Source organism: Hemiscyllium ocellatum, chromosome 20, assembly GCF_020745735.1.
Source record: "Hemiscyllium ocellatum isolate sHemOce1 chromosome 20, sHemOce1.pat.X.cur, whole genome shotgun sequence".
NCBI classification, from domain to species: domain Eukaryota; kingdom Metazoa; phylum Chordata; class Chondrichthyes; order Orectolobiformes; family Hemiscylliidae; genus Hemiscyllium; species Hemiscyllium ocellatum.
The window spans coordinates 25512975-25526498 of record NC_083420.1 but is presented as its reverse complement, the minus strand read 5'-3'; the positions used below and the strand labels follow the sequence as shown (position 1 = coordinate 25526498).

The 13524-nt window shown below is 41.0% G+C and overlaps 1 protein-coding gene across 1 annotated transcript in view; it reads left to right on the top strand.

Moving 5' to 3' along the window:
• LOC132825415 (coronin-7-like) overlaps positions 1–13524 on the top strand; it is a 163409-nt gene that overhangs the window by 142757 nt on the left and 7128 nt on the right. The window contains exons 14-23 of the mRNA XM_060840658.1: positions 183–338; positions 4843–4984; positions 5533–5708; positions 6164–6272; positions 7659–7745; positions 10273–10415; positions 10759–10863; positions 11018–11103; positions 12049–12190; positions 12715–12804. Coding sequence (XP_060696641.1) covers positions 183–338; positions 4843–4984; positions 5533–5708; positions 6164–6272; positions 7659–7745; positions 10273–10415; positions 10759–10863; positions 11018–11103; positions 12049–12190; positions 12715–12804 — 1236 coding nt within the window. The remainder of the gene's footprint in view (positions 1–182; positions 339–4842; positions 4985–5532; positions 5709–6163; positions 6273–7658; positions 7746–10272; positions 10416–10758; positions 10864–11017; positions 11104–12048; positions 12191–12714; positions 12805–13524) is intronic.

Here is a 13524-nt window from a genome sequence, read left to right as displayed (position 1 = left end):
ATATCTGTCTATGTCTATGTCCCTCCCTTGTTGAATTTCTTATTCAATATTTCTTTCTGTGTCTCTCACCGTCTCTTTTGTTCTGTGTATTAATCTCTCTCCACACATGGCCACTGGGTTCCAGTTCTGTGTTTCAGCTGTATGTATTTACAGGTTGCTGTCATTGCTGTTTGTTCCTTCAGGTACTTAAAGTTTCTTTAGATCCAGGCAAACGCACAAAGCAGAGTTTCACCTCCATTGCTATTCCCAGTCTGCGGGAAACCTCAACACAATTGAGACAACAAGCTCGCAGGGAAGAAAAAGAAATGGAAGACATGTCTTGGGGAACGGGAAAATCGGTAGGTAGTATTTCAATCACTCAGAGCAAGTGACAGTCCAATTCTGCTGATATAATGGGACATTAATAAAGTAATGGGATAAATGGATATTAAATAAACACATCATTGCACACTTAATTAATTGTTCTTGCAAACCACATGATTAAGACAGGCACAGGTTGAGAGCAGAAATGCGTTCCCATTCTTGACAAAACCAGTAGAAACCATCCCTCTAAACAGAATCTACTGCAAATCAGACCTTTGGCTCTGCCAGAGTATTCACAAAAACGGAGCTCCCCATTGCTCGGTACAGAGTGAGTGAGTAAGTGAATGGTTAAAATAGTGGCGGCAACAATGGAATAGTTCAAAAGAGGTACAATGGCTGGTGGAGAAGTAGTAGATGATAGGTGGTTCATTGGCTATCAAAGCTCTCGGGAGCCTAGGCTTTATCACAAGGGAAGAAGCATATAAAACATTGCCATTTTGCTAGTTCCACCTCACCTTAAGAAAGTATTCAATCCTGGACACCATGGGTATATATCAGCCTGGGAGATGATAGAAGACACAGATACCTGGGATAATAAAACTGTGTGTTACAATGACAGACTAGTTCAACTGAGGTGATATTATAAGGAGCTGAAAATTTGTTGCTGGAAAAGCGCAGCAGGTCAGGCAGCATCCAAGGAACAGGAAATTCGACGTTTCGGGCATAAGCCCTTCGTTTCGGGCATAAGCCTTCCTGATGAAGGGCTTATGCCCGAAACGTCGAATTTCCTGTTCCTTGGATACTGCCTGACCTGTTGCACTTTTCCAGCAACACATTTTCAGCTCTGATCTCCAGCATCTGCAGACTTCACTTTCTCCTTGATGATATTATAAGGAGTTGTGTATTGTGTGGAGTTGAAGGTGTTAAAGAATGGTCTGACTGAGTGTGATTGATAAAAGTGGAGAATTACTCTCTGCTGTAGAGCAACCTAAAACATTCAGAATGGGAGGGTGAACTGAGCAAAAATTAAATTATGGCATCTGAAAATTAAAGCATGTCATAATAACAAACATGCTTCTTCAGAACTAGTCAAGGTTTTTCAAGCAGATGAATATTGGAAAATAATAGAATCATAGAATGCTGCTGCATAGAAAGAGGCCACTCGGTCTGTCATGCCTTTTTCTGTTCTTTGGTCAAGTATTCCAATGAGCTCCATTTCCCTGTTTATTCCCTATAGCCCTGCACATTATTCCTTTCAATATTTATTCTATACAAAGCTTCTACTGAATTTGCTTCCATGCCCTTCCAGGCCAAGAAGTAGAAAGAAATAGATTGAGGGACTGGCTTTAAGACAATAGAACCAAAGTTTTATTTATGATACCAAAACTGAATGTATAATTCCTGTTTCTGTCTGTGATTAATAGCGGATGTGTTGAATGATTCACAGAGGTGTAGCCTGTGAGATTGATAGTGCATGCAGCATTGATATGATTGATAGTGGATGTGGTCACAATGATTATCTGGTTTACAGTAAATATGCCCTTGGTGGGCTTGACAGATTATAAGTGGTGACACCATCAAATACAATAAGTGGATCGAAGTAAATCTTCTCAGAGAAACTTGATAACATTGTATTGCCCACTGGAAATGCCCTTCAATTCCCAAAGTCTGATCTACAATTAAGTATTGGTTGACATGTATTATGATTCCTGTACATCTGATCTCTTTTCAAAAAGAGATAAATTTCCCATCTGACAAAAAAAACACAAAGGATAAGATTTCAAAGACTTTTACAGCAATAAACCAACTAAAATCAATCTATACTAATTAATTGAGTAACATCATTATGCATCAAACTAAAGAAAAGTTACTTTTACATTAACTAAACACAACCAAATTACTATTTTGAAACATTTTCACAGAATATTTGCTTCTGGCTAATATGTACAAAATACCACAGCCTCTCCAGCCCTCCCATATGCTGGACTCATGACCGAACCAGGAGGAATCATCTAGTTCCTTAGAAAATTATTCCACATGATCCAAATTTTCTGGCTCTAGTTATAACCACCTTAGTGACTTCATTCCTCAAATTTCCAAGAGCCCCCATCTGTTCCATTTCCGGATTTTTTAACAGGAAGTTATGTACCACAAGCACCCTGTCAACTCAGCAATGCAAAAAGTTCACCTGATTCCCCATGGCAGTAGCTTCTTTTTCTTAAAACAGAAGTTGTTCTAAGAGATACTGTGTAAAAGTGTTTAATGTTTTGAATTTGGAATTCAACATTTGAATAGATTTTGCTTGCGTTTCCCTCCCCATGGCAACCAGATCACACAAGCCTATCTCCCAGCAGAAATGTTAAACTGAACTCACCGTCCTTCTTACAAAAATTTCCAATTCATTTCAAGATAAAGGGGACATTTATAAAACATAAATGTCCTATAAAACGTCAGCAATGTTGGAACTGTGGAACATAGGAATGGAGTAGTCCAGTCAGCCTGTCGAGTAAGTTCACTCATTCAATATGACAGTTGATCATCCACTTCAATGCTTATTGTCCACACTATCCCAAATCATTTTACATTGTTGACATTTAACAATCTGTCAAATCTCTACATTTAACATACTCAGTTGCTGAGTTTCCACAAATCTCTGAGAAAATTCCAAGGATTCACAGCCCATTGTGTAAAGAAATTTCCCTTCATTTCAATCCTAAATGTCGTCCCCATTATACTGAAATTACGTCTCCTGGATGGGATGTCTAAAACTAGGGGGAGCATCTTGCCTACATTTACCCTGTCTATCCCTTCAAATATTATAGGTTTCAATGACATGAGCTTTCGTTTTTCAAAACTCTCAAATACAGGCCCAGTTTTCCCAATCTCTCTTTGTCGGACAATTCTGCCATTCCAAAAACAATTCTGTTTTCAGGATTTCATTCCTGATCCACCCTATGTGTTGGCACGAATGTGAACCGCAAACTCTGGCTGTTCACCATTCACGTGCTGTGATATTCTTGATCCTGGCCACCAGGCAGACAAGACACCATCCTAGAGTTCATATTTACTGCCACAAAAATGTCTATCTGATCTCCTAACTATGGAATCCCCTTTCACTATTGTTTTTTCCATTTTTCTTTTTCTGTTATGTATAACTGAGCCACCCATAGTGCCACATAGTTAGCTCTGGCTCAGGACTTCCCCCTCAGGAACCACTATCTTCACTATAAAATATAAAATGGAAAACAGATTAGCAAGTCAGATAGAAATGGGGACTCTTACAATATATGCTGGTTCTTTTAGCTGCCAGTTGGGCTGTTACCCATTCCTTCTGCATACACACCTGTGGTATGACCATCTCCCTAAATGTATCACCATGTGGTTCTCTGCTTCATGGATACCCAACAATAATTCCAACTGAGAGCAATATTTTAGAGCACAAGCTTATGCAGTTGATATTTCCTGCAGATTCATTTATGTAGGACAAGTGGTGTATCTGTGACTTCCCGTATATGGGAAGGACATTTATTCCACTTGGTCAAGCTGACCTGCCATGTCATAACTTTAAAACCTAATATTACAGTTAGAATAAGTAGAATAACTTAAATACTTTCTTGCCAATCAGCTTCTTCCCTGTACCAAAGTAAGAGCCAGTTACTGAATGCTAATAAAGGTAAGAAAAGAAATGAGCGCCCTTACACACCAAAATCCAAATTTGCACTCTGTCCACACAAAGCACCTCTCGATGCAGACATGGCAGTACTGAGGAGAGGCCTCCATTATTCCCTCTCAAAACATTTAACTTCAAGCTTTTCAAATCCAATTTTAACCAGCTAACCTCATAGTCAATGTATAATCTTACTTTAAGGTTGGAATAAAATGTAATTTCTCTTAACTTAAAGAGTAAATCTTTGTTAATTGCTAAATTAAAGAAAAATTAGCCTTTAGATAAAAATAAATGCATAAAAGTCCCCCATTCATCATCTCTTACTATACCTATTTACTCCCATCTGGAGCTGGAACAGCAAATTCAATACACAGATTTGTCTTCCCTCGTCCACAAGATCGAAAATAGTCTGGAGATCCATCAAGCAAACAACTTATGTAGTACTGTTATCATATTAACATGTACTAAGTTGTTTCACAGGAATTATCATACAAAATTTGAAGCCAAATCAAGTAGAGATTTAGAACAGTTGAGTAAAGAGGCTTTGAGGAAGTCTTCCAGTAGCAGAGATATGGAGAGGAAATTCCAGAGTTTGGAGATCAAGCAGCTGAAAGCACAGCCTTCGATAATGGAGCAATAAAATTGGGAATGATTAGGAGGGTGTAACAAACTGAGGGAAATTACCCAGGTTCCAGGACACTTGTTCCTGATAGCTGTGTTTGTTCCTCAACTTTAGCCTAACCTTAGATTATTTGCATGAAAAGTTTCAGTTTGTTTTGAGCACAACATTTGCAATTATTGCTGTCTGTTCTCCCCTTTTTCCCGAGCTTCCTGTTTAGGGTTGCATGTGTTCTTTTTAAAATAAATTTCAGGTTGACAGTGGACAGACATCATCATCGAGTTCCATCAGCTCAATGACCTCATCATCCATCACCTCTCCGAGCAGCACCAGCTCAAAGTTCACCGAATTTGTAACAACCCCTCAAGGACAGAAATCTTTTCACAGCATCTTGGGTGAGTTAGAGCGAGAAGCTGAAAAGCTGTTTCTCAATGCCATGGGGCAGTTCGAACTATTTGCTACAATCAAGCAACTGTTTCAGCAGCAGAGAAAATGAAGCTGAAGTTCGAGCAATCTAGAAGAGATTAGAAGATTGGTCGATAAGCGCGGGTGACAAACTGAGATATACTCACTGTGCGGGGTCAGAATGACAGTTTGGTCTGCTTGCCATGTAGCATTGGGAATGACAATGTCTGGAGCAGGTTCAGTACTGGTATACTTGCTAGGTGGGTCAGGACTTGACAGTTGGGTGTTCTCTCTGTGTGGGTTCTAGACTGAGAGTGCGCTGAACCTTTCGGGGGACAAGGAATGACGGTATGGTATACTGTTGCTGGTTCAGGACTGAGCACAGTGTACTCACTGTGTAGAGTGGCAACTGACCCTCTGGTGTCTTAGCTGGGTGGAACTAGAACTCAGATCATTTGTGTGGTGCCAGGAGCAACTAGATGGTATTTGCGTGCTGTGGTGATTATATTTTCAATGTCTTTTATATTTCATTTCTCAGGCAATAATTCAAAATTCAGACATATACAAGGCACAGTGTCTCATCGGGGCACACACATCACTAATCTGAAGGGATTAAACCTGACAACGCCTGGCGAATCTGATGGATTCTGTGCAAATCGTGAACGTGTTGCAGTTCCATTGAAGGTGTCGGGTGGGCAGATTGCTGTGTTGGAGGTGATTACTTGGCAGTGGACTCTGTCACTCTGTTCGCTTGCAATCCAATTTTACAGCTATATGAAGTGGAAGCTACTTTCAGGGAAGCTTGGGTCAGGACTAAAGTTCAGAGAGTAGGGTACCACCAGGGGTGTTAAGACTGTAGAACAGCTTTACTTTTTATCCAATATTTGCTATACCTGCCCTGGAGTGTTTGAAGTGACAGCTTATAGGAATGTTTACTCCGTATCTAAGTTGTACAGTAACTGTCCGGGAATGTTTGATGAGAGAGAATAGATGAGTTATATTTCGTATCAGCCAGTCTAAGAGTGTCCTGGTGGTTCTTGGTGTCTTGTCTGAGTAATTGTTGCTACCCAGTCCATGAAAATGTATCAAGAGTTCTGAAATCTGATGACTCTGTTTTTATGTTCAGTTCATTACAAATCTTTCTGTTCAGTACTGTTTGTTTTCTGCAGCTCACGAAACCTGGGCGGTTGCCGGACAACTCCCTTCCCACCATTCAGAACAGTACAGCAGTCACTGACCTCACCTGGGATCCCTTTGATTGCCATCGGCTTGCTGTCGGTACTGACACATCGTTCAGGTTTTATACCCTCGCATGCACCAATGTACAATAGAATATTTATCTTGGAAGCAATTACTTGCAGCAATGTTGTCATATTCAAATAGCTTATTATCTTGTTCCCTCTGGATTTCAAAATGTTCTCAACTGTTCAATCTTTATTACTCATCCCAAGATGTTTTTCTATGAACTGAGAGAGACTTTATCCAACTTGTGCTTTATAACAACCACCTCCTGATGCCACTCTGTCTTCACTTGAAGATCTCACATGATCTCCCTCTTCTCACTATCAGGCTTTTTCCATTTTAATTCTGTTCATCCAATAGCTGGCTGAAGCTGTTTTCTGTCTCAATAAGCAATGCCCACTTGTCCACTGAGAAAAGAAGAAAAATAATTGCAGGGACACGATGAAAGACTAAAGAAATGGGACTAACTGGATTGCTCCTCAAAAAAGTCAATGTCAGCTTGATGGACTGAATTCCATGTTTCTTTGAGAACTGATTTTGTTCTGATATGTACAGTAACAAGGGAGATGGTTGTCAGTACTAATCTGAGCTCAATTCTTGGTGGTTTCTGTACGAGCCTTCACATGCAATCCCCCATCACCAACAGTTAGCCTGTGAGCAGGCTGATGGGTCAATTATCCATGAAAGTAATCTCTCAAAGGTTGTTTCCACTGGCAGGCGGATTTGTCACCAGTTTTTAAAAAAAGCAAATTGGTAAACAGTATAAAAGGAGTGAGTCCTTCCTCATGTATCACTAGTCTGTAAGATGAAATGTTTCAAGTGTACAATTCTTCACTTAAAGCCCAACTAGCTCAATTGGTTGACCCTCAGGCTTTTAGTCTGAGAGTCCAGGGTTCAAGCCACTGGACAAGGACCCTTGTGGCAGTGGTATTGTCTCTATCTCTGGGCTCAAGCCCAGGATCAAGTTCCACTTGCCCTGGAGATGTGTCAAACATGTCAAAACAGATTATTTAAAATAACTGCGCCTCCAAACTCAACCACAACCCATGGTGAACAAATGTCTCTTTATATCTGCTCAAGTGAGACTCCAGTTAGTACTCTTGACTTCCAGATAATTAAACACAGCTGTATACAAATAACCAGAAACTGAACCTAAGCTACAAGATGAAGAAATCTTTTGTTATGCAGTGAGTAGGTTATAATCTGGAATGCATTGCCTGTACTGTTGATGGAACCAGAATTAGTAGTGACTTTCAACAGAGAATTGGATAAGTATTTTAAAAGGAACAGTTTGCAGAGCTATAGGAAATAAATGAATAGCTGTAGCAATGAGCTGATGCAGGCATAGTCGCCTTCAGTGCTGTATAATTCTGCAAAACTGAAATGCTTCTGACACTATGTATATTTGACTATTGATTTCAGCTGGTGAAGATGCAAAGATCCGAATCTGGAGAATTCCAACTGGAGGACTCTCAGAAATTCTTTCTGACCCTGAGCAAACCCTTTCTGGTGAGACAGTACAGAAAAATATACTTTTGCCCTCTCAAAAATAGGATGTGTAGTAAAGTTAGTAAATTTATTTCACTAGTAGACCAAGGGAAGTGATAAAGTTGCCTGATGAAGAAAGAGCTAGAAAACAAACAAAGGAAAACTGGACAAGGTTATAATAACGTAGTCAGGTCGAGTCCTTGATGTTGGACGTCATGACACGGATTTCTGTTGGGTTTAAGTTCACTGAGTTTTTACAAAGGACCATGTAAAAAGGTATATGTATATGGCAGTCAGAATATTGAATGGGTGGAGAACATAAATGTTGAACCCAGTGGCAGGTAACTTAGTGAAGTAATCTGGTATTGGAGATGCTTTATGCAGTAAGGCATGTGATCACTGCCTTACTTTTGTAACCATAGTGATAGCATAGTGATCTCCCCATGGATATCATCCTCTGGAAGGGTTTCGCTCAATCTGAAATTCAATTTCACTTAACCTGTTTGATGCCATATTTGGTTTTATATTGAAAGCAATTATTATCACCTTTCACTGCAGTGATGCCATCTATAACCAAATAGTTGTGATGGACCCCAAATTGATTGTCATTAGGAGATACTGTACCATTACAGCCTTTTCATTCATTTAGCTAATGATTGCAAAGAGGCTGAACGGATTGTAATTATGCAGATGAGAATTTTTCTGTTTCTTTTTCCAGTAAATGTAGCGGTTACTCTTGTCGATACTGTCATGAGCTGATAGATTTACATTAGGCAGATTAGTGAGGATGAGGTAAAGAATGCTTTCCTCTTTTGTTGGCTCCCTCACCACCTGCTGTAGACCCAGTTTAGCAACCATGTCCTTCAGAACTCAACCACCTCAGTAAGTAGTGGTTCTGCCAAGCCATTCTTGGTGATGAATTTTGAAGTCCCCATCTCAAGTATGTTCTGTGCCCCTGCCAACCTCCGCACATAGTCCAGGTGGCATTCAACATGAGAAGGCAGTATGTGTTAGCAAAAGGTTTCTTTGCCCATGTTTAACCTAATCACATGAAATTCCATGGGGTCCAGAGTTGATGTTGAGGACTCCAAGGCCCACTCACTTCTGACTGTCTATCATTGTGCTGCCATCTCTGCTGGGTCTGTTATGTATATCCACAGATGGTTATGGTGATTTTTGGGACATTGTGTGTAACATATGATTCCATGAGTATCACAGTGTCAGGCCATTGCTTGACTAATCTCTGAGACAGCTCTTGTAATTTACACTGTAGCCCCCAGAGGTTGGTTATTACCAATGTCAGTGGAATTAGCATTGCTTAATCCCCTGGTATCAAAATCCTGAGATTATCATTGACCAGAAACTGAACTGGACCAGTCATATAAATGCTGCAGCCAGTCTAGATCAGAGATTTGGAATCCTGCAGTGAGTAACTCACAACCTGACTCCCCAGTGCTTGTCCACCTTCTCGAGGTACAAGGGAGGAAAGTGATGGATAATATTCCCATTTGCTTAGATGTGTGCAGCTCCAAAAACACTCTAGAAGCTTGACACTATCCAGTGTAAAGCAGCCTGTTTGATTGGCATCACATCCTCTTTCACCTCTGATGCTCAGTAGCAGCAGTAGTGCATACCATCTAGAAAATGCTTTTAGAAATCCATTGAGGCTCCTTGGACAGACCCTTCGAAACCTATGATCACTACCATCTAGAAGGACTGGGGCAGCAGGTACACCAGAACATGACCAATTGCAATTTCTCATCTAAGCCACTCACCATCCTGAATTGGAAATATATTGCTATTCCTTCTGTGTCATTGGATTACAATTCTGGAACTCCTTTCCTAACAGCATTGTGCGTCTACCTACACGATGTGGACTGCAGTGGTTCAACATAGCAGCTCCTCATCACCACATTGAAGGCAATAAGGAATGAACAACAATTTCTGGCTTAGCCAGCAATATCCAAATCCCATGGCTAAATGGTTAAAAACTCACTATCTTTCTTCAACCGTGCTACAAAATCTGTAACCTAGAAGGGTGAGGGTAGAAAAATGCGGGAGTACCACCATCTGCAAATTTCTCGTCAAGCCTCTCACCATTGTGAATCGTTGTTCCTTAACTCGGTCAAAATCCTGAAACTTCCTAACTGTGGGCGTTCCTACGTGATATGGACTGCAGTGCTTTATCAAGGTGGTGAGAAGATGGTTGTGAGCTGCCACCTTGAACTTCTGCAGTCCACATGGTCCACATAGGTCGACCCACAATGTCCTTAGAGAGGGAATTCCAGGATTTTAACCCAGTGATAGTGAAGGAACACTGATTTTTTTTCCATGTTAGGATGGTGAGTGGCTTGGCGGGGAACTTTGCAGATGGTGTTCCCATGTATCTGCTGCCCTTGTCCTTCTAGCTGGAAATGGTCGTGGGTTTGGATTGTGCTGTCTAAATATCTTTGCTGCGTAGTTTATGAATTACAATGTTTTAACAACAGGAGTAATTTGGAACTCTACCAATTAATTTCGCTAAGTGTCTGTTCCTCTTCTCTGCCAGGTCATACAGAGAAAATCTATTCCATCAAATTCCACCCACTGGCATCTGATATCTTGGCTTCATCCTCATATGATATGACTCTGAGGATCTGGAACATCAGTTCAGGAAAAGAGGAGATCATACTGAGGGGACATACAGAGCAGGTACACTAAACTTAAAACTTTGGGAAGCAAGGCGAAGTACTAAAGCACTTTTTCCTTTGTAGTTGCAGAGGTGAGATTCGTTTTTGGAGTGGCCTGGTCTGAAGTTGATAAAAATACTTCAGTGTTTTGTTGGGTCACAAAGAACATTGCCCCCAGTATTTGGCCTTGTAGTTTCAGTGGAATTTTCGCACATTTTGTCCAGGCTTTTTTTTATTGTCTGCCATGTTCTTTCTCTTAAGCTCTTTTTATTTTTCTTATGCCCAGTTTTAATCTATTATGTATTTGGTCTTCCTGTCGTGCTTTCTCTCTTACACTTCTTAAAAGTTTATTTGTTTCTATCCAGATCTTTAGCCTGTCCTGGAGTCCCAATGGGCAGCACCTGGCAACAGTCAGCAAAGATGGCAAAGTTCGAGTGTATGACCCTCGGCATTCAGTCAACCCTGTGCAGGTAATGACCATTTTCTCTGACCACGTCCAAACTCACCATGTCTGTTTTTCAATTTAAATGCTGGGTTATTTTTCTCTTCCCCCTACAAATGCTTGTACATGGAATTACCTGATAGCTTTGATGATGCTGATTACACGTTTTGTTTCATTTGCAGGAAGGACCAGGACCTGCAGGCAGTCGGGGGGCTCGGGTATTGTGGGTAAGCGACGGACGATATCTGCTGATATCTGGCTTTGACAGGTAAGCAAGAAATAATAAAAAGGCACCTTCGGGTTGGGCAATTACAAATGGGACTCGGATTAAAGTAAAGAAAGAGCTTGCATTTCTGTATTTCCTTTCACAACTTTGTAGCATCCCAAAGTGCTTTACAAAAAATTAGATGTTTTTGAAAAGGTTTTAATGTAATGTAGACACAGTGCAGCCGACAGGCAGATACCAACCTCTTCCACGCAATTTTTTTTAATCAACCTACTCAGATGTTATTACATACCACTGGAGCAGGTGGCATTTGAATCTAGGCCTCTGTAGGGATACTATCACTAACAATAAGGCCATTCCCACACATAGCAACGTGATATTGACTAGGTAATGACTAATGTTCTTGTGATGATAGTTGAGGGACAAATATTAGACAGAAGTCCAGAAAGAATTCCCCTGTTCTTTTTCAAAATAGGGCCTTGGAATCTTTCATGTTTACCTTTGAGGGCAAGTGAAAGTGCATTGTTCACTCCATACAACCCCCTCACTATCCAGATTATGCCCTTAAATCTCAGGAATGTTCTTGAACCTTCACCCTCTGACTTTGAAGTGGGAATGCTAGCCATGAGACATACCCAACAAGCTATAGAAGGAATATGGGTTGATGAATATGTGGGTGGAGTATGGAGAGGAAAGGGTGAGGGTGGCTTTATTATGCATGATTGGTTCAATTTGCCATCTTGCATGATTTAATGTAGGAATGAATCACATGGTTATGGAATGATCCACGATAGTGGGATCAGTAGTTCAAAAGCTCAAGCTGGAGATGATCTGTGGGATCACAGCAGATGATTAGACCAGCAGTGCTTTCAATTACTGCTTCTGGATTGGGAGATGAACTTTGTGTCTCCCACTGGCTGTAAATTATATTGAGTAGAATCCAAGCTTATTAAGGATTCAACATGACAGCTGTTTTTTGTGTTGCAGCCGCAGTGAGCGACAGATCAGCCTCCATGATGTGGGGTCCTTGGCATTGGGACCAATAGCAACTACTGACATCAGTGCAGCACCATCCACTCTCATTCCTTTCTATGATGACGACACCAACATTGTCTATCTCACAGGCAAGGTCAGTATTCTGCACAAGCCTGCCATTGTAGCTGAGTGTCAATGCCTACTGAAAAGGTAAGTTGCTATGTGACTTAGTTTGCTCAGTGACTATGTAGCTTGATAGTGCTTGTGATTTGCTAGTGAATTGCTAGCTCACTAGCTGGGATGTTAGGAGCCAGGTTGCTGGGTGACTGATTGGGTTGCTAGGTGGCTGGATCAGATTGCTGAGAGACCAGTTGCAGGGTAACAAGTTGGATTGCCAGATGCCTAGGTTTCTGGTGACAGGTGTTGTTAAGTGTCAGGATATCAGGCCAGGCAATATCTGAGGAGCAGGAAAATCGATGTTTTGGGCAAAAACCCTTCATCTGCCTTTCATCCATTCCTGATGAAGGGCTTTTGCCCGAAACATCAATTTTCCTGCTCCTCGGATGCTGCCTGACCTGCGGTGCTTTTCTAATCTCCAGAATCTGCAGTACTCACTTGCTGCCAGTGTTAGGATATGTTGTCACTTCTTTTGACACAAATGATGCTGCTTTCTAACAGGGTGATACGAGGGTCCATATCTATGAGATTCAGACTGAAGCACCATATTTCCTGCAGTGCAGTGATTTCAATTCCACTGAACCACACAAGGTAAGATTGAAGTTTTGCTGCAGTCCTAACGAGCTGTTTTCTATCACTATCAATTAAATGTCCTATCCTCTTCTGCTGGAGTATTAGACATAATCATTTTGGGCCATGAGTAAATAGGAAGAAAAAACTGTGTGAAGAGTGGTGAGGAAAGGTGATTTCCTTTGTTGATGTGACAGTTTGCGGAATATGGAGGGACTCAGAACTAAACTGAAAGTGAGGTTGCTGTCTGCATCTTTCCTATAGTCCAGTCATTTTGTTTGGTTTTTACATGTTCATGTACTCACTCTTGGCTAATCCACCTACATTTTCTGAAATTAAATGTGGAATTTGAGGATGGGAGTTTAACTTTTCTTTTTCTGTGTATTCTACTCGCTGGTGCAGGATTAACCAATCAAACTCTTGCACCTGCACTTGGGTGAGTACCCAGTGTACTGGGGTAGTGACAAGGAGAGGCAGCTGTGTACTGGAGAGCAAGACCCCTCACTTACACCTAAATCTTGACTATAACACTGGTGTCACATAAACACCTGAGGTAAGACTGATTAATTTGATGTCTTCCCAAGTATAATACTGGCAGTTTTTGAATGTTTTAAGATGAGAGGAATGGGGCATAAGAAGTGGGGGTGAAATCTTGCAGATTGGGTGGGCACAAGGAAAGGATTGGAAATGGTGGAAGGATGAATATAATGAGGAAAAGTGGGAATGAAGAGGATAGGATGG